This window comes from Mandrillus leucophaeus, unplaced genomic scaffold, assembly GCF_000951045.1.
Source record: "Mandrillus leucophaeus isolate KB7577 unplaced genomic scaffold, Mleu.le_1.0 Scaffold861, whole genome shotgun sequence".
NCBI lineage: Eukaryota > Metazoa > Chordata > Mammalia > Primates > Cercopithecidae > Mandrillus > Mandrillus leucophaeus.
The window spans coordinates 857,306-876,977 of NW_012109375.1; the positions used below are offsets into that span (position 1 = coordinate 857,306).

Genomic DNA, 19,672 nt, shown 5'->3' on the forward strand with positions numbered 1-19,672 from the left:
CTACTTGGCAGCCTGAGAACCATTGATCAGAATGCATTTATATTTGATTGCTTTCCCAATTATGAATTGTAATTACACAGGATGTAAACATGAGTTTAAGTGGTTGTAAAGCTCTCCAATACTTGTCACGCTATTAATTTAATAAATGGAATATTTAGCTGGGGTCTTTATAATTAAGCATCAACTGACTGAAAGATTCTCGAAAACATTGTCATACTATATTTGGACACCCCCCATCTTTTTTTTTTCTTTTTCTTTTCCAAAGGGAGAGAAAAAGAGACGGAGAGTAATGACACTAATCTCTTCGCCTCTAGGTGTTTATCACACCATGAAAGCCAAAACAATTACTCAGGGCTTCATGGGATAGTCATGACTGGTAAATAGCAAAATGCGATTTCCTTGGAGAATGCTTTCCTGCGGTGTTTCACACTGGCAGAGGGAAAACCATTCCCCAACAGGAGCAGCCCTCCTTCAGAGTGCAAATACAAACGAACAAAAATGACATTATGTTCTTGCCTGCCTGGAGCAAAAAGAATCACCTATTCTTAACAGGACTTCAGGTGTGTGATTTTCTGCCATTTTCTGTCTTTTATTAGATTAGAATGACTGCCCCTTGTAAGAGCAAAGCTGTAATGTGGTACTATCAGGGCGGCTGGAGGATACAGCTGTGGTACATTATGTCTTCAAGGGAACTTGACACATTCTTGCCATGCAGGAGTTTCAGAATCTATTCAGATAGATGTAGGAGGGGTAGTAATTATTTTTTCTCTTTCCAGTCATTTTTCCCCATAGAATTCACAGTTCACTAATTTGATAATAGTTAAAAGTAATGCCTATGAAAAAATGGGACTAAGTTAAGAAAATGAGGATTATTTTTACTTTCAATCCTCTGCAGTTTGCTTCAGCCAGGCAAGCTAAATCTTTAGTGTTAACATAATTAGATTTTGCAGAATAATGGCCCATTTTACCACCTATCATTTTAGGTTAATAAAAACATCACATAATTTTAAATGTTACTACTCCATTTTAATTCATCCTTCAATGAGAAACAGCTTTTGGGTGATGAGAGGAGGCAGAGGGGGATTCTGGCACTTAATAAATGCTCAATTATGTAACTCTAAACAACACCCCCTAACATCATTTAGGCCTTCTTGCTAGACTTGTTTCAAAACCTACTCTGAAAATGTATTAGGGACAGAACTTTTTTGTCATAGTAGATCTCAAGTAACTGCATTTTATTCATTATCATTATGAGTTTTTCACAGATGTTATTTTCTCATTTCTAGTTCAATGCAATAATATGTTTTATACAAGCGATATGTCTGTTTCTTAGTTAGTTGATTTTTCAGATGCAAAATGAAGATAATAATATGTGAGTCACACCTCACCAGGTGTTGAGAAGAGTAAAAGTTCACTATGTTCCCAAGATTACTGGTGAAAATTCAAAACATAATAGCTGGCATTCTTAATTTTTTCTGACATCATATTATGTTTATGTGCAGTTTATTCTGGGAATTTGTTGGCATCTGTGTTAGGTAACTAAAGGAGAAAGCTACTTTTAGTTAAAGAAAGTAAAAACATAAAGTATAAAATCATTCTATATGGAAACGGTCAGAACTGACAGAATATTTATGTCAGATGAACATTTTACGTTTCGTAGAAATAAAATTGATTAGAATGTAATCCTTATTTCCTGAGGCAAAGAAAGACTTGTGCATGGCCAGATACTTCAATCAAAACCATGAGAGTGTCCCTTACCTGTATTTTCATTCTTCTATATTATTAAAACTTTCCAATTGGACTTCCTTTAAAAACAAAAAACAAAAACCAAAACCTGAAGTTTTACCTGGTGGCTCATATTGTTCTCCGATACAGCTTAGCCACTGCCACCTTGCCATCCTTCTCAATTAAGGCTGGGAGTAGGAAAAGTAGGTAAGGAATTCTAGTTCAGATTTGGGAAGCTGAGCTCCGAGTTGTACCAGATTAAAAATACCTACAGAGTTTTCACATAACAAATATATAGAAAATGTAGTTCCCACATATCTTGGTCAATCCTGTGAGTGGAGAGTCTGTTAAATAGGTATTTTATTTAGTGTTTAACAACCAGTAAAGTACAACAACCCATTTCCCATATAGTACAGAGCATTCCATTTCAGAATGCTGGGTCTTTACATCCCAGTCATACTGGATTATTGATGGTAGAGCATAAAGGAGATGGAACAAAACATTCGATGTCAAGATTTCCTCACAGTTGTCCCCCAATGCATCCAAAATTTCTTATACTCCAGTGAGACCACAGGTCCAAGAGAAGGTGAGGAGAGCATTAACTACAGGGTCAGCTGAACTGTGGAGCAGATGCCTTCTTCCAACCTGGACCTTTCTTTGTGTTACCTGGTGAGCAGTTTGTGCCAACTTAGGGATCTGACTCAAGGGCACCTCAGGCAGATCGACCCCAAATGTTGCAGGACCTTGTGCAAAAGTACCAATGGAGGACCCCACGCCACATGTCTAAGTATTTAAAAGTCATGCATAAAGCTAACAAATTCTTAAATTATCTTCCATCCTGCCACTTTGACACATGATGCTTTCTTAACCCTTGGAAGCCCAGGTATAGATTTAGAATTCTTAGACTGTTCAGTGTTCTGTACTGGCCCCCAGCCTCGTGGTAGCCCTTGTCTATCTCCTTCCTACCCTCATCGCCTTATTTTTCAGCCCTGGACTCTTGTTTTCACTGTAAGTTGTTTCTCCTTGTTTGTGTGTAAATTCCACAGTGAACACTCCAGGCCCCAGGCCCTCATCCACCCACACAGATGCACCCTTTGCCGCTCCCTGTGCCCAGGTATATGCACTCAAGATGGTGCCTGCCTTCAGGAGTTTAAACCCCCAGAGGGGGGCCACATTTGGCCTAAAAGTGTGTGTGGGGGGGTTATCTGAGTAGGAAACTCTAGGTTCCTGATATCTGGGAGAAAGCTGGAGGAGAGACAGAATGGGTCTCTCTAAGGAAGGTCCCCTCTTTGCTGGACTAAATTATTCCTCTAGGCTGTGTACAGGGTCAGAAATAAATAACTCTTACATCACAGCAGGGCATGTCCATTATCTTCCTATAAATAGCAAATCTTTCTGGATAGCTGAACCTTTGTCCCATTTTTTTTTGAAATGTTATGCCCATCAATAGTATTGACAGAAGGAATTATATCAGTTCCATGTGGGAAAGTTGACAGATTAACTCATATGCAAGACTATATTAACCGACTTTAAGGGATCTATCAAAGGGAAAAAATAACAAGAATTAGGACCTCAAATGTATGAACAACTGAGTACCCGCTTTTCACCCCAATCCTGTTCTTAGGGCGTAACATTGTAGATGGAACCAGCTTTGTAAGAATGCTGGCAAGTAATAGATGAATCAAGTCCACTGAGTTGAGGTATCTTCAAAGGAGTAGCTCCTTTAGAAGAACTTGAGAATCAAGATTTAAAAAGAACATTTCATTTCCATTTGCTGTATACCTAAAAGTGAATTTTTATTAAAAGCAGATCACATCGCTTCAGGAAATTCAGAAAACTATATCTAAATACACTGAAGGAAAGATATTCCTCATCAATTTAGATTCTTATAGCCTCATAAAGATAAAATGCAGATGAATCAGTTTAAATCAGGCCTTCATTAAATTTTAGAATTAGCTTTTGGAATCCCAACTATTGAGGTGTGCAGTGTCTGATTCCTGAGCATTGCGACAAAGCCATGAGCAGATAACAGTAAAGTGCATCGTTGCCAGAAATAACACGGGCTGCCTTTGGTTTGTGTTAAGAAAGTATAAGACAACTTAAACTCCAATTTTAATATCATAAATCCACCTCATTATAAATAATCTCAAACTCCCTATGTTATCAGCATTTTCCTGTGTGTCTTTGGTGAGCCTGAAATGTAATTTTCTATTTATGCTTCCAATGTAAATCTCCAATTTCTAGTTGGCCACTCTGGCACTAAGCCTAAGCTCTAATTTATTTCCATCTTTCCTTATTTCTTACATCAAAAGAGACTGTTGGTTTGAATAACAAACATTCAATAGACTTAGACGTGGGGTGGCAGGCGGCACAGGCATTACCTGTTTACCTTTTATTGCCTTCTTTGAATTGGCTTTTCTGGGAACAAAACCAATAAGACATGCTGTTCCTTCATCTAGTTTTTACCCAGGTTATTTATCAGGAGACATTCCTCCCCCCTTCCCTGTTTCAGCAAGGAGTGGCAGCAGGGTGAAGAATTCAGACTGGAACTAGGCTTCTGACCTGACATTATCATAGGTTATTGTTCTACCAAGTCATGCAGAATTTCATTGTCCTTAAGATTCTGGTTCGGGCTGATAATTGTTTTTGATTCCAGGAGATGCTGCTGCTAACACAGTTGTAACCTGTAGGACAACAGTGTGCTGGGAACAAAATGCACACTGTTTTAGCCTCTTTGAAACTTTGCAAAGGTTCTTCCCCACCTGCCTCCCCTTGCTGTCTCGCACAGTAATTGGCCTAATAAAAGGCAGAAACAAGAATGTATTACACCTTGGGCAGTACTTAAAACAAACTTTATTCTCAGGAACAGCAGTTATGTCTACTTGCTGCTTTATATTTTGATATTTCCTCTAAATACTTAAGTCTGAATATATTCAAAGTCAAATTGCAAATCATTCAATTTCCCTGCTCCTTTCCTGGTTCCCCAGGTTGCCTCTTATGATACTCCATGTAAACACTGTATTTGGAAAGATACATAGATCAGCATCCCTAGAGTCACATGATCACCATCAATCTGTGAAAATAGCATGACTTAAAAATAAAAGTCTCTTAGTACTCTGCCAACAGGCTTTGGCATAATCTTGGCAATCACTTAGATTTTTTTTTTTTTCCTGTTGTAATTTTTCCCAAGTGGAAATAGTCTCATATTTTGCAGAAGTTGTCCAAGCTAGTGAACATCAATCCATCTTCCTGGGTACTAAATTCGTCAGCTGAATGTATTCAGTCCACACAGAAATCAGTAAACTGAGTGTGAAACTGCTTGGTGGCTGCTTCTTTCATCTTAAGAAATTGCAATACAAATTCCTGAAATCGTTTATGCAGGAATTTTTATTCTTTAAATCTTCCAGTGTTAAAGCAACAAGAAAACATTTAGAATGTCCTTTGGTGGAATCTTATTACACTTGTTATATATGTAAACTGATATTCTTTGATGCCAGCACGTTCGTTGCCCTTACAGAGAAATCTCTGCACAATGAAACAAAACAGAACGAAAGAGGACAAAATAAAATGTCAGTCTTTGCTGATTTGAATTAGATACATTAACAGATTGTCTGGTAACACAAATTGGCAATAATACAAAAAATCTACATATTACAGTATTTCAAGAAAAATAACTTCATTTGAATACAAAAGGATAGATACACTTTCTTTTTTCCTATAGCCACTCTTGTATAGTGGATGTGTGCTCGCACTGGACTCAGTGCTGCTAAGATATACAGGGGTATGACTGGCTTGCGCTTTTGGAGGGGGCTGTTACACATGTGCATCACTAACATCAGACAAAGAAATCTTTCAACCAACAAGGGTTACAGAGCAACGTTCACTAAAGCACAGGTTGGAAGGGATTCAGGGACGGAAGCAGGCCAATATGGCAGCTTGTAACAGATTTCCTTATGCCCACAATGCACCTGACAGCAAAGAATGCTATTTGGTTGGTCCACACACTGGGCGGAGTCGTACTAGGGCGCACCACGCTACAGTAGCCAATGTTTTTAGGTCGGTTGATTTGTTTTGTTTTTTGTCTTTCCTGTTTGGGGGTTGTCGCAGCCTTAGCAATCCACAATATGCTCTACAGCTGGCAATGTGATTTGCAGTGATAATATCAACAGCTGCCAACTCCTCTGGAGTCAGAAATTAACAGTCTTGACTCGGATGTGCTGTCCACGGGTGATAAATATGGCTTAGTTCAGTTAGGCCTTCTTAGTTTGTACACTGTCTGAGTGGGGGTGTCTGTGTGTGTGTGTTTCCTATGTTAGTAGCAAATGTTTGGGTTGTGTCTGCTTTCCCACGGCACAGGCCCGTCCGGTGTGGCTGGAGGTGACAACTAGAACACCAGGGGGCTGGCGGTTCCCAGCAGCGTGGTCAGCAGCAGCAGCGCTGGGGAGCCGTGCGGGGGCGCACCCTGGCCAGAGTCGGAGCCGCAGCTGCCAGCCTCCTCGCACCGCAGCTTCTCGCAGAGGATGCCCGTGTATGCGGCCGGGCACAGGCAGCGCACGTTGTTGTGGCACGTCCCTCCGTTCTGGCAGTGCAGGAGCTCGTTGTCGCAGACATTCGCTGCAGAATGAGGGGGAAGGTAGGGGTGGGTGGGCGCGGGGAGGAGAAGCAGAATCAATTTAAGTTCATCTGGTACATCATGTTTTCAGCCTAAAAAAAAATCTCTATCGATCTTTGTGCTCCCCCCTCCCCTCCACAAACGAAGCCTGTGACTCCAATTTCCAAACAAATGTAGTTTTCTGCCTTTGTTTTTATCATATTAGTCTTTTTCATATAATATTTTTGCTGCAATCTTGGATGTTATCATTGTCCGTTTGAGGCTATAGAATACAAAATAATGCAATAGTCCTGGTTTGGCAGTATCTTTTCTTCATGGAACTGGGACCTGTTGTGACCTCTTGGGTTTTTAAAGGACAAGTGCCCGATGCCAGAGTGCAGATCTTTGAAGCCAGATGAATGGTATTTAAAATGCAAAGCAGTATTCTTAAAATGACCAAAATCCTCTAAGGGGTGGGCCATTCTCTCGGTGCGTGATTCCAGCGCTGCATGCATGAAGACAGAACCCACGGGGAGGCATGGGGATGGGGGGGTGGGGACACGGGGAAAGTAGCATGCTCCAGGCAGGCGGCAGCCAGATGGGAAGAGAGAAAGCTTGTTTCATGGGAGGAGTGTGAGGAAAAGCAGTCACATTTGTCCCTGACAGCCTATTAAGGATTTTTATCACCTTGTAAATATGGGCAGTATAGCCCAAGGTTACCTTGATTTCTGGGAATAGTAATAAATGCAGTGGCGAAACCCTGATTACCAAAATTTCATTATGTCCATCAATTAACAGAATCAGTTTGAATAAATCAAGACAAGCAACTTCAGAGACTAGAATTCATTCACAGACCCTGTTATGTAACTTTCACCTCTAATAATTTCTTATTTCTTCAAAATTCTGACCTCATTAATTCCATGTCTTCTATTCTTTTAGACAATCACTGTTTCACTGATTTAGCAGAATGTTAAATAGAACCCAGGGAAATTAAAACAACAACAAAGAGTAAAAGAGCCAAGAATATTTCCCAAGCAACATATGCTGCTTAAGCACTTAACATATAGAACCCCTCTGGAATGAGAGGTGGGGGACAGAGCAGAAAAAGTAACTTTTTATAAATTGTAACATTTTCCATTTTTAAAAAATGTCATGGTGAAATTTCCCCAGGGATGCCACATGAGTTCAACAACGCACTACACACTCATATACATATACCTAATATTAGTATTAAGTGCAAAGTATTAAAAGAAAACAACTCTACCCTCCAAGTAGTAACTCAATCGAGAATGTTGCCTTGTCCATTAATTATGTTCAACAGTCATGTCAGCTTCAAAAGAAGCTTCTTATACACAAACATGCCAGTGCTTTGTGTGCGAATGAGCTTAGGAAAGATGGTGGTGGATACTCACATGGTGAATAACAGAGTGCCCTAAATAGTCCACTGTTTTACTGCTTTCCTCAACATTTGCTTGGTGACCTCTAACACAGTTGCATAGTGTATTGGAATAATTTTCAAATGTATCCACGCTTGCTATCTGTAAATGTCAGAAGTGACTATTAAGGCCTACTAAATCCTTCAGGCTCCAAATATTGATATGCAACGCAGTGTTCCATGGTTTCTAATGATTATATAAGCTACCTCTTATTGAGTGGCTTAGAAGTCATAATATTAGAACCACATTATTTTATGAGTCATGGTTAAAAATGTCCAGATCTATAGCTGTGAAGCAAAGTCCACAAGTGTAGAGTGGTTAGCCTCATGGTCAAAACTGACAAAAGCCCTTGTGTTTGGCTTTAGTTAATTTGGAAAGCATATGTAGGTTTTCAGGATTTTATTTTGCTTACACTTGAAGAAATATGTTTAATTGGGGCAACATGGAATAAACAGATCCAGATAACTGTTTTCATCTAAAGTTAAAGATCCTCAGCATTTCTTGTTCCAGGCAGCAGAATGCTGAATGGGATATTTCCTTTCATTTGGGCACTAGAGGTAGGGAAATATCTGTTCCATCAATATCGATAATTGCTTGCCTTGAATAATTGAGAAGAAATCAATAGTTAATTACATATCACTCTCCTTTAGAAAAAAAAAAGCTATTTTTCTTCTTCTTGGATGTGAATATAAATCAGCTGTTGAACAGAGGTTTCTTTTTTCAAGAAGCTGGTGATTAAGTTAAAATTCAATATTTTTCCTACATTTAAATAATTACCAGTTGATTTTGATAGTTGTGAGAAATTTAATAAATACACTAGGAACAAATATAGCCCAGAATTAGTAATCTCATGAATTGGCAGGATATATTTTCTGTAGGAGATAAATAGAGAAAAATAAAACCTATATTTCATTATTTATAATTCACTATAAAACATATTACATTTGGTCTCTTGATTGTGCTAGTCCTCCAACACAGAACTTTACCATACATACAGTGCTCTCTAACTGTTGAAATCACATGCTAGAAGCACATCTAAACCTAATTATGGATCTTACCTGATAATTCATGCTCCATCTTCATGTCATTTTGAACCAAAATTGTGGTAGTTAATAAACAACTAGGTGGTTAACAAATATCACTAAGCTCTTTTTCAATATGCTCAACCTTGTACTAGACCCCACAGAGAAAATGAAAGAAATATAAAGCATGATTTCTGCTCTTATGGAGTTTAAATCTGGCTGGGATGATAAAATATCTACAAGAAATGATCTAAGATTAATTTCATTAAAATGCCCTTATCAATTCCATCCAGCTTAATCAATATCTGTTGTATGCCAGGCACCCTGCTATATTTTATGGTTAACTAACTGCCCTAAAGGAGTACATGGTTTGGTAGAAAATAAATGGAAAATAAACAAACACACAAACACACATTATGATACGATATAAAAAAAATCTACAAAAATGTCTTTACAAATTACTAGGGAAACTCACATGATATAAATAATTACTTTTGGGAAGATTAAGGGAGATTATAAAAAAGAGATTGTATTTGAACAAAGGCATTCATCAGGCAGATACTGGTAGAAAGGCCATTATAAGTAGGGAAACTGCATGAGTAAAGGCAAGGAGATGTGAAAGTGTATCATATTGGTTATTAAGCAATTGTCTCTCAACACTAAATCCACCCTTCTGATGTTGAACTCTGCAAGTTGTCTGCTGGATCCCACCAACAGAGGGCACTAGAGGGAGCAGAGAAGGTAGGAGGCATGGAAGATCCTGTTTCCTTGATGCTGTTTGATGGTGCTTCTAACAGTATTGCCCATTATTGGCCCTTCACACCAACAGCAACATGTGGTTCCAGTGTTAAGCTTTATTCATAACCAGCTTCATCTCACCCTTAGAGGTTCCTACACCAACCTGGAAGCATCCCTTCCCTAGAGGTTTAAGCCTCAGCTCCAAGGAAGTTCTATTCAGCATTTCAGAGGCAGCTGCAGCAGCCAGCCATTATCCCATCTTAAAGGTGCAGGTTTCAGCTCTGTGGGGGTCCCTTTTATCTAAACTTTTACTTTCTGATAGCTCCATCCTCTTTCCTATAATCCCTCAGTCCCAGAGTGATAGATAGTTCCTGCTTACTTAACACAGGAATTACTTCAGTATTCTGTTCTCATTTTAAAATTTCAAATGCTTTTTAAACCATTTGTTTTAATAAATTCTCTCTGTTGAAATACCTAGAAATGGTTTCAGTTTTCTGCCTGAAGCCCAGCTGAAAGACACATTAGTGAAGGATGCATGGACTGGTATGGCTGGATGTTGTGGGAAGTCAGGGACCTCGAACAGAGGGACTGGCTGAAGCCATGGGAAAAGAACATAAATTGTGAAGATTTCATGGACATTTATTAGTTCCCCAAATTAATACTTTTATAATTTCTTGTGCCTGTCTTTACTGCAATCTCTGAACATAAATTGTTAAGATTTCATGGATACATCACTTCCCCAATCAGTACTATTGTGATTTCCTATGCCTGTCTTTAATTTACTCTCTTAATCCCATCATCTTCATAAGCTAAGGATGAATGTCGCCTCAGGATCCTGTGATGATTGTGTTAACTGTACAAATTGTTTGTAGAGCATGTGCATTTGAACAATAGGAAATCTGGGCACCTTAAGAACAGGGTAACAGCGATTTTCAGGGAACGAGGGCAATAACCTTAAAGTCTGACTGCCTGTGGGCTGGGCAGAACAGAGCCATATTTCTCTTCTTTCAAAAGCCAATAGGAGAAATATCACTGAGTTCTTTTTCTCAGCAAGGAACATCCCTGAGAAAGAGAATGCATTCCTTAGGGGATGCCTCTGAAATGGCTGCTTTGGGAACGTCTGCCTTTTATGGTTGCAGATAAGGGATGCAATAAGCCTCCAACTCCTGTAGCGCTCCCAGGCCTATTAGGATGAGGAAATTCTCACCTAATAAATTTTGGTCAGACCGGTTGTCTGCTCTCAAACCCTGTCTCCTGATAAGATGTTATCAATGATAATGCATGCCCAAAACTTCATTAGCAATTTTAATTTCATCTCGGTCCTGTGATCTTGCCCTGCCTCTATTTGCCTTGTGATATTTTACTACCTTGTGAAGCATGTGATCTCTGTGACCCACACCCTATTTGTACACTCCCTCCCTTTTTGAAAATCACTAATAAAAACTTGCTGGTTTTGCAATTTGGGGGGCATCACAGAACCTGCCAACATATGATGTCTTCCCCGGACACTCAGCTTTAAAATTTCTCTCTTTTGTACTTTTTCCCTTTATTTCCCAGACCAGCTGACACTTGGGGAAATAGAAAAGATCCTATGTGAATTATCAGGAGTGGGTTCCCCCAATAGCTGGAATGATGGATATGCAGAGGGAAAGGCAGATGTGGCCTGATTGTGAAGGCGCCACAGAACACATTGTGGAGTTTAGTAATAAGGAATGGAAAGCTGTCAAAGGCTGAGAAGGAGGGTGGTGTTTAAAGGAGAAAAGGAAGGTGAACCTACAACAGAAAAAGGGCGGACTGGAGGGAATGAGACCATACTTCAGTAGAATGGACTTGGACAAGGTTAGAACAATGGGGAAGGGAAGGAGGGAAAAGATTTGGAGACAGTTTATATGAATGGATAAGAGACATTCTAAGGTTCCTGTTTGGGGTAGTTAGATGCATAATAAAGAAATTTATTGAGAAACGAAGATAGGAGGAAGAGTTTAGTTAGGAGAGAAATAAATGGTTTTTGGACCTCTTGACTTTGAGAGCTGTCTAGGTTCTTCTGTAGCTGTTCTGTATTAGTTGGAAAACTATTTAATGGAATAGGAGATAGGTCATCCTGGAGACACAAATTTGGAGCTGGGGTCGTGGTGATCATTGTTGCAAAAGATGAAGCAAAAAGAGTAGAAGACCTCATCCTATGAGAATATAGACCAAGTAAAAATGAGGACTGTAGATAGAAAACTGAAAAACATCACCATTTAGGCCATTGGAAGAGAAAGAGCATAAAGAATTCTGAGAAGAAAACAATGTCAAGAAAATGCAGTGATCCTATGAAGGTATGAAATTAACCATAGACATCTTCCTGATGTGAATGACTGTATCTATGAGTAGACAAACTGGAAAAGTATGAGAGGAAGGGCACTTTGAGTTGGGCAAATGAAATATGCAAAATAAACATTGCATGTTCTTGATTGAATCTGTCATAAGGGGTTCTTGAATAATTGGAAAAAGGATTGAAAAATTTTGAAGAATTAACATTTAATGGATGTCTTTGGATGTCAGTCTAAAGTAGTGGTTCTCAACACTGGATGATTTTGCTCCCATGGTTATTTGACAACGTCTGGAGATATTTTTTAGTTGTCACAAGTGGTTAGGGAGGGCAAACTACTGGCCACTGGTGTGTATAGCGAGGCCAGGAATGTTGCTAACATCCTGCAGTATACAGAACAACCCCCTACAATAAAGAATTACTTCTCAATTAATGTAAAAGATAAAATGATAAGGCCTGGGTCAGGGCATCAGTCATAGCAATGAAGATGGGCAGTTGTCCCTGATATATTTTGGGGAAAGTAGAATAAAGAAACTTTGTCATTTCTAGATCAGGAAGATAGTAAGTTTTCATGTGCTGAGCTGTGGGAATTAGAGGTGACTCTAAGTACTTGAATTGGAAATATAAGAGTGGATTATCTTCTTCAGGGAGTAAATGCAGGAGATTGGGATCTAAGACAGACCCTTTAGTACTGTTCACAATGAAAGGATGAGAGGAACCAAAAGCACCCCTGTCATGTAATTTGCTTTCATAGAAGCAGTAAAATCAGAGCTTGCAGGAAGCTTTAGAAACCATCTAGATGAGCTGTAGCTAAGAAAGCTGTAGATAAGCAATTGAGAGTAGAACTGGGACTAGAATCCAGGTCTCCTGATTTACAGATTACTGCTCTTCACGTAGAAAAGAGCAATCAGGAGAAATATAGTAAATAATGTTGCACAGTGCCGCATTCCATGCTCCTCAAGACATAGCCAACTTTCCCACTTACCAGGGAGACATGAAATAACTCTTATATAGATACTCAGTAGATTTGCAGCTGTATTGACTAAGTGCTCTGCTTTCATATCACACTATGACTAGGCAGAGGTCTTTGTTGATAGCATCAATTGTTACTCATTCTAGGGCTTTACTACATTTTGGTGGAGCTCCAAGTACAAATCAGCTCATACAGAAAATAAACCAGAAATACCAATGTCTAGGCTGAAAATGGCAAATATGCCTGCATTTATACTGTCCTTTCCTCTTCCCCTGTACCTAGGAGACTGCTATGGTTTGAACATGTGTTCTCTCTAAAACTCATGTTGAAATTTACTTGCCACTGTAACAGTATTAAGAAGTGGGGCCTTTAAGAAGTGTTTAAGTCATAAGGGCTCCACCTTCATGAATGGACTAATACTGTTATTTTGGGAGAGGGTTTGTTATCATGGGGTGGGCTGACCCTTTCTTCTTCTCTTTCTCTCTCCGCCCTTCAGTCACAAAATGCCTTCTGCCATGTTATGGGGCAACAAGAAGGCCCTCACAAGATGTGAGCCCCTTGATCTTGGACAGGTCAGCATCCAGAATTGTGAGTCAATAAAAATTTGTATTCACTATAAATTACCCAGTCTGTGGTATTCTGTTATAATGCATAAGATGGAGTACGTCAGAAGTATAACTAGTTCATCATGGGACTCTCTTGCACTGAACTTCAAATGCTTCTCAACACAAGGTTCCAGGCACCTACCATGAGTTGATAGTACTGGCATGAGGATAAACACCCATTTACAATCCTGGCATTATCTCATATAATCCTGCATAGAGTTGCAAATTAAAGATCCAAGTGAAAATTTCTACCCAACAGGCATCTTTCAGGGATCACTCTCTTTACTTAGTGCCCTGCTCTGTGGGTTTGCCTCAGACTGAAAACTCTAAAGTTATTCTGTGGGTGTATTCATTTTAAGCATGTCTTAACTCTCTCTTTATTGTTACTGACAGTTTAAGAGTGTCCTATGTCAGTAAACAGAAAGGTTCATTTTAAAATCCCTTATACAACACTTGATCCAGTACTGGATGCAAATAGTTATTTGCTAGACAGAATTCTTTTTGTTATGGTAAAATATGAGCCTTAGATGCCAGAAGAGCTAGTACCGCTTTGGTAATAGCTTGACTATATTCTAAAGGATTCCTTTTAGTATTGATAAATATAATCCATTTATGGAGTATCCAATATCACATAATATAATCTCCTGATGTTTTGATATTAGGAATGATTTCAAATAGAGCAACCAAGATAATTTGTGGAATTTGACAGATGAGGTTAGAGTATTAACGTTAGGTTCAAACAGAGTTATGTGGCAAAAAGATGAAGTGTAGAATCCTGGTGGAAAAGCTGAAGTCAGTAAGGTGTTGTAACAGTTCTTATCATAGCTTTAATAAGCAAGCCACAAGGTAGATAAATAAGCTCTCACAATTGCCATGAGTTTACAAAAACATTTAGAATTTCCACAGTGAAAGAATAAATCAAGCAGTATTTCTTCCTCTCTTACTTCTATTTATGTTTCTTGCACCATCTTGGATGAGGAGCGACACAGGGATATAGCTAAATTATTTAATTCTTTCATTTTTTTTTTGGCGGGTTTCTTGATTGTCACATACATTTCCTCTTCTCAAACTGCAATCTACTGTCAAATGTGACTTACGAGACCTTGATTCCTTTCCCCTCTATGAGTTCTTTCTGGAAGGTATGGAAAAACTGACCACAGATGACTTCTTATGGTGAGAGGGGATTAGCCAGGACTTGGTGTTACCACTTGTTCTATTCTTTTATCTTTTATGAGCTGAAGGGTCACTTATTCCCATAAGGTCATGGTGATCCATTACACAACCAAAGGGAAGTTTTCTTTTCTCTGTTTGGGTTTTGTTCAACGTTATACATTTAGGTTCACGCTGTCAGTGAGCTGCTATGCTTGAGCAATGCTGGGCCTGTATTTATAGACTTGAAAGTTTCTCTTTTTGGCTTTGTCTCCTGCACTTCAAGGAATCGATGCAATGTGTTACCATGACAGCTTTTCTTGATGGTTGTATTAATAAAGTGACCTCTACCTTTACCACCTGAAAGAAGCCCAGGATTGCTGAGAGAAAGATGTTCCAAATTGTTCCCATCCTTTTCAAAGAAACATCAAAGAGTGAATAACCTCCACCAAACAGGCTAATAACAAAGGTATGTGTGCTACATTCAGGTCTGATTTAGGCATTCGAGACTGTGTGGCAGGGAGTTGAAGAGCTGTGATTATGACCCATTTATACAGCTTTTGCAGTTGTTTTGCTAAGTTGTGATATGTGAGATGGAAAACTGAACCTACAGGTTAGCTCCTGGGCGTGGAAGAAACTTTATAGACTGTTATCACTTTTTGTTGTGGTGGTTGGAATTCTAGGTACACTAATTGCATTCCACCCCAACCCCACTACATTTTTTTCCCCTCACTTATGGTCTGGTCTGGCCGTGAGGGGTAGTATGGTGCAAAGGGAAAACACATTGGCTAAGAGTCATAAAACTGGAAAACCTGAGATCTAGGTCTGACTAGTCACCCATTTACGACAAGGCCTTGGACATATTATGCAACTACTTCGTGACATTCATTCATACATTTGTCCAACATCCACCCAGGCACTGCTCTAGATGGTGGACATGTCATGGTAAGCTAGACCCACAATGGAGCTGCACATGAGGGGCTTGTATTCTAGTTGCAGCTATAAAGTTAGGCTACAGGCTATAGGTTTGACGTTGGTATTTCTAAAATTTTCTCAAATTTCATGATTTGCGTGAATATTTTTAATGGAAAGCTTGTCATTTTGAAGGCAAAGTGTTAGGAATCTCTCCTCTTTTTGACCAAATATAGGATGACGGTTGGCCTTGTGTAATAGAGTTCTTGGTGATGACTTAGGTGACTGTTTCTGTTTGATCTGTTTTGGTTCAGTCTTATCTGCTACCCCATGGAACAGGGATAGTTTTTTTCCCTCATATGCGCTAAAAGCATGAGGTGGTATAAAGAGAATTAGGCTCAGATCCTGTGATTCAAGTCTCATCTCTGTAGTTAATGGGCTGGGTGAACTTGAGGAAATCACTTAACCTCTTTGTGCCTTTCTTCACTTCACAAGCGGGATAATAACACTTGTCCTATTTACCTGCCTAATAGTTGTTGGTAGCCTCAAGATGAATTATGTGGAGGTGCTCTAAAAAATATAAAACACAACCTAAGTATACTTTGTTAAAGTTCAATTTCTTCCTCAATCCACCCAGTGCTAGAAGCTGAGGATGGAAGAATGAGGTGCTAATTCCTATCTCTGCCAGAATAATGAATTAAACACTACCTATTCAATTCAAGCTACTTGAAGTATAAAAGGAAGCAAATGTCCTTCCTCAAAGACAGCATCTGTGCATGTCTTCTGCTGGTATGAATCTTGAGGTCAAAACATGCAATTCTCAAATATTTGTATTCAACTACTGCATATTCTACAAAGCCTTGCAAGGTCACCTTAGAGTGGCAGTGCCCATTTTCTCAAAGACAACTTTTATATTCTCATTCAATGTGCATTCTCCTGTATCAATCAGAGCACATAAATAAGATGTGTTTCCAGAGTAGCAGGGAGGGGCTGAGCTGTAGACCATAAACCTGCATCCACTGCTCCATAGCCCACCTTTTGTCTTTTGCAATGTTGATGGTGTAGGGGACCAGGGGAGGTACAGATGCAAACAACAGACTGAAACCTGGTAGCCATCATGTGAAGACACCCTTGCTTTCCTGCTTTTAATTTACATTCAAGTTTGTCTGTATCCATCTGAAGACAGTGGTACTTTGGTGGCATGACCCTGTGTGACAGCATCCAATGTACTTGGTTTCAGCACAATGAAGCCAAGGGGCAGAGCTGAACTGGCTGTAGGGAACAATGTGGAAGCTGTTGGCTGGGTGGTTGGACACATGTAGGTAATCAAGTACAGCAAGTTCTGACCTTAGTGAGCAGCCATTCTATTCTTACTCATCTAATATTAAAGCGCCTGTTATGAGAGTGACGCTTTCTCTTGCCAAATCATAGCAAAAACTGCTTAAAACACCATTAAAGAGCCTCACTCATTTAGAAGGAGACTATTCTGCAGTCCACAGTATCCTGGCTAGCATGAAAGAGGTGACGGGTGACTCTGATGCAGGAGCAGAAGGCCCTGCCCAAACATCCCTAAAATTTTTGGCCTTTGCAACCTGAAAAAAGCCTTTGCTGATATTGAGAAAGAATTAATTCACTGAGAATCCTACAAGCTGAAGGCTGGGCACCTCTCCCAAAGTGATCATTAATGATGTATTGAAATCCTATTTAGGTCGACAACTTCAGACACAGACACAGGCAAAGATCTCCTGAAAATGGTGCTGAGAAGTCACAGACTTTCTCATCAGGTATCAGAAAATGCACTTGTCTAGTTTAATAAGAGTTGCAACCTCTACTCTTAGCCGAAGGTGAAAGATGGAATTCATAGGGAGGCATATTCACACACAATGGCAACACATATCAGGGTAAAAGTCATCCTTTCAAGGTACATGACATTGTGTCAGGATGAAAGGCAGATACAAAATGTTTATCCAATATAATCTCCATAAGTACAGACATGTAACTCTACACGTACCTGTGTAATATAAACCTTAGCAAAAATACTAGAATCAGTTGTACCAAAATGTGAACAGTGTTTATTTATGGCTGGTAGGTTTTCACTTTTATACTTTTCACTCTTTCCAAATTGCCTAGAATATAGTCCTTTGGTGATATTAAAAATGTTAATAAAATAAATTGCTGGTTTTTTTGAGAAATATGTGTCTTTTACTGAGATAATAAAGGTAATTCAGTTAAGAAAAGAATCATGTAATTACATTTTATCAAATTTCAGTATTTGTGTTACTAATACATATTTCTAGTAGAACTACCGATTATCTCAGAAAAGGCATGCGTTTCTACACAATCCCATAACCATGAAGGGGTCTTAGACCTGATTCCATGGCTTGCCAATGACTCCACAGCCTCAGATGTGAGTGGAACCATCAGAGCTTCCTGAGCTAAAGGGATCTCCAGCCCATTGGATGGCCATCTTGTTGGTAATTAGTAGAGACTGGTGCTAAAGGAGTGGACATTTTTACGTTTGTAGATTGAGCCACAGTGACAATTGGCTGAATATCTCACCACCTTTCTAGCAGAGGGGATCAAAGTTGAATTTAAACTAAAAAAAAAAAAAACAAACAAAACTATTTCATGTAACTTGAGTTTGTGAAGCACTCTAACCTGCTGCCCTTGTATGTACCTGCACTATGTCTTTTACCTGTTTATTGTTGTTATGTCATTAGTATTCAGGCATGGAATAGATGCTAAATAAATAATAAACAAATAGGCCAGGTGTGGTGGCTCATGCCTGCAATCCCAGCACTTTGAGAGGCCAAGGCAGGAGGCTCACTTGAGCTCAGGAGTTCAAGACCAGCCAACATGGTCGAACTCTGGCTCTATTAAAAATACCAAAAAATTAGCTGGGCATGGTGGTGCATGCCTGTAGTCTCAGCTACTTGGGAGGCTGGAGCAGGAGAATTGGTTGAACATGGGATACAGAGGTTACCTGGGAAGTTGAAGCAGCAGAATCGCTTGAACCTGGGCGATGGAGGTTGCAATGAGCCAACATTGGGCCAATGCACTCCAGCCTGGGAGACAGAGTGAGACTCTGACTCAGAAAATACAATACAATAAAATAAGATAAAATAAAATACATAAAATTTTGTTGTCTATCTGTTTCTGAATGGTGGACGTCTACCTATTCTTAGTAGCTAGCTAGCTAAATGGGAAAATAGATAGAAAGCTTACAGGTTGGAGAGGAGGAAGTGGAAGGGATTTTTCCTTGCCGGCTTCCCAGTTTCTGGGAAGTAGAAGATAAGGCTCTCTGCTGAGCATGAGGAGGCAGAGGTAGGGTGGATCTTGAAGGGAGAGGTGAAGTATTTGGCAGAGAATGAGAGAGGAAGCTAACTAGGAACACATGGAAAACTTGCTGAGAAGCTTTGACATGCCAACTCAGGTTGGATACTATGATTGTCAAAGGTTCCCATACACATGATTTTATAATGGAAACATTAATAGGAAGAGAATCGTGACTTGTATTAAGTCATTCTTCATGATACAATATACACCTGGGGAAAGGATGGAAGAGAGGAGAAGCAGCAAGGGTGACTGGAGTTTTGAAATAAGAGATCAGGAACATTCCTTTCATTTCTTTCTTTTTTTTTTTTTTTTTTTGAGATGGCGTTTTGATCCTGTCACCAAGGCTGGAGTGTAGTGGCATGATATTGGCTCACTGCATCCTCCGCCTCCCAAGATTTAAGCCATTCTCCTGCTTCAGCCTCCTGAGTAGCTGGGATTACAGGCGCACACCACCATGCCCAGCTAATTTTTGTAGATTTAGTAGAGACAGGGTTTCACCGTGTTGGTCAGGCTGGTCTTGAACTCCTGACCTCATGATCCGCCTGCCTTGGCCTCCCAAAGTGCTGGGATTACAGGCATGAGCCATCGCGCCCAGTCTTCCTTTCATTTTTCGTTAAGCAAAATGTATTAGCTCTCATTATAATCTGGGCATTGTTAGTAATATAAAGGTGAAAACAACATGGCCCTGAGGACCTGAAGGATCTCATTGACTTTTTTTTTTTTTTTTTTTAATTGTGAAGGTGATTAGTTAACTCTGAAACATAGGGTAAAGGAAAATCCACATGGAGCTGTTCTTTGTGGGAGTAGAGCAGAGGTGAGAGACCATTATGGGAACATAGAAGAACTCAAGTAAAAGGATTTGGTGTTCTTT

At 39.5% G+C, this 19,672-nt stretch overlaps 1 protein-coding gene across 5 annotated transcripts in view; it reads right to left on the minus strand.

Moving 5' to 3' along the window:
* Window positions 1-4,895: 4,895 nt before the first annotated feature.
* Window positions 4,896-19,672, minus strand: part of NTNG1 (netrin G1) — a 359,892-nt gene continuing 345,115 nt past the window's right edge. For all 5 annotated transcript variants that reach the window (XM_011968880.1, XM_011968877.1, XM_011968878.1 and 2 more), the window contains one exon: window positions 4,896-6,339. In XM_011968880.1, coding sequence (XP_011824270.1) covers window positions 6,110-6,339 — 230 coding nt within the window. In that variant the 3' untranslated portion in view covers window positions 4,896-6,109. The remainder of the gene's footprint in view (window positions 6,340-19,672) is intronic.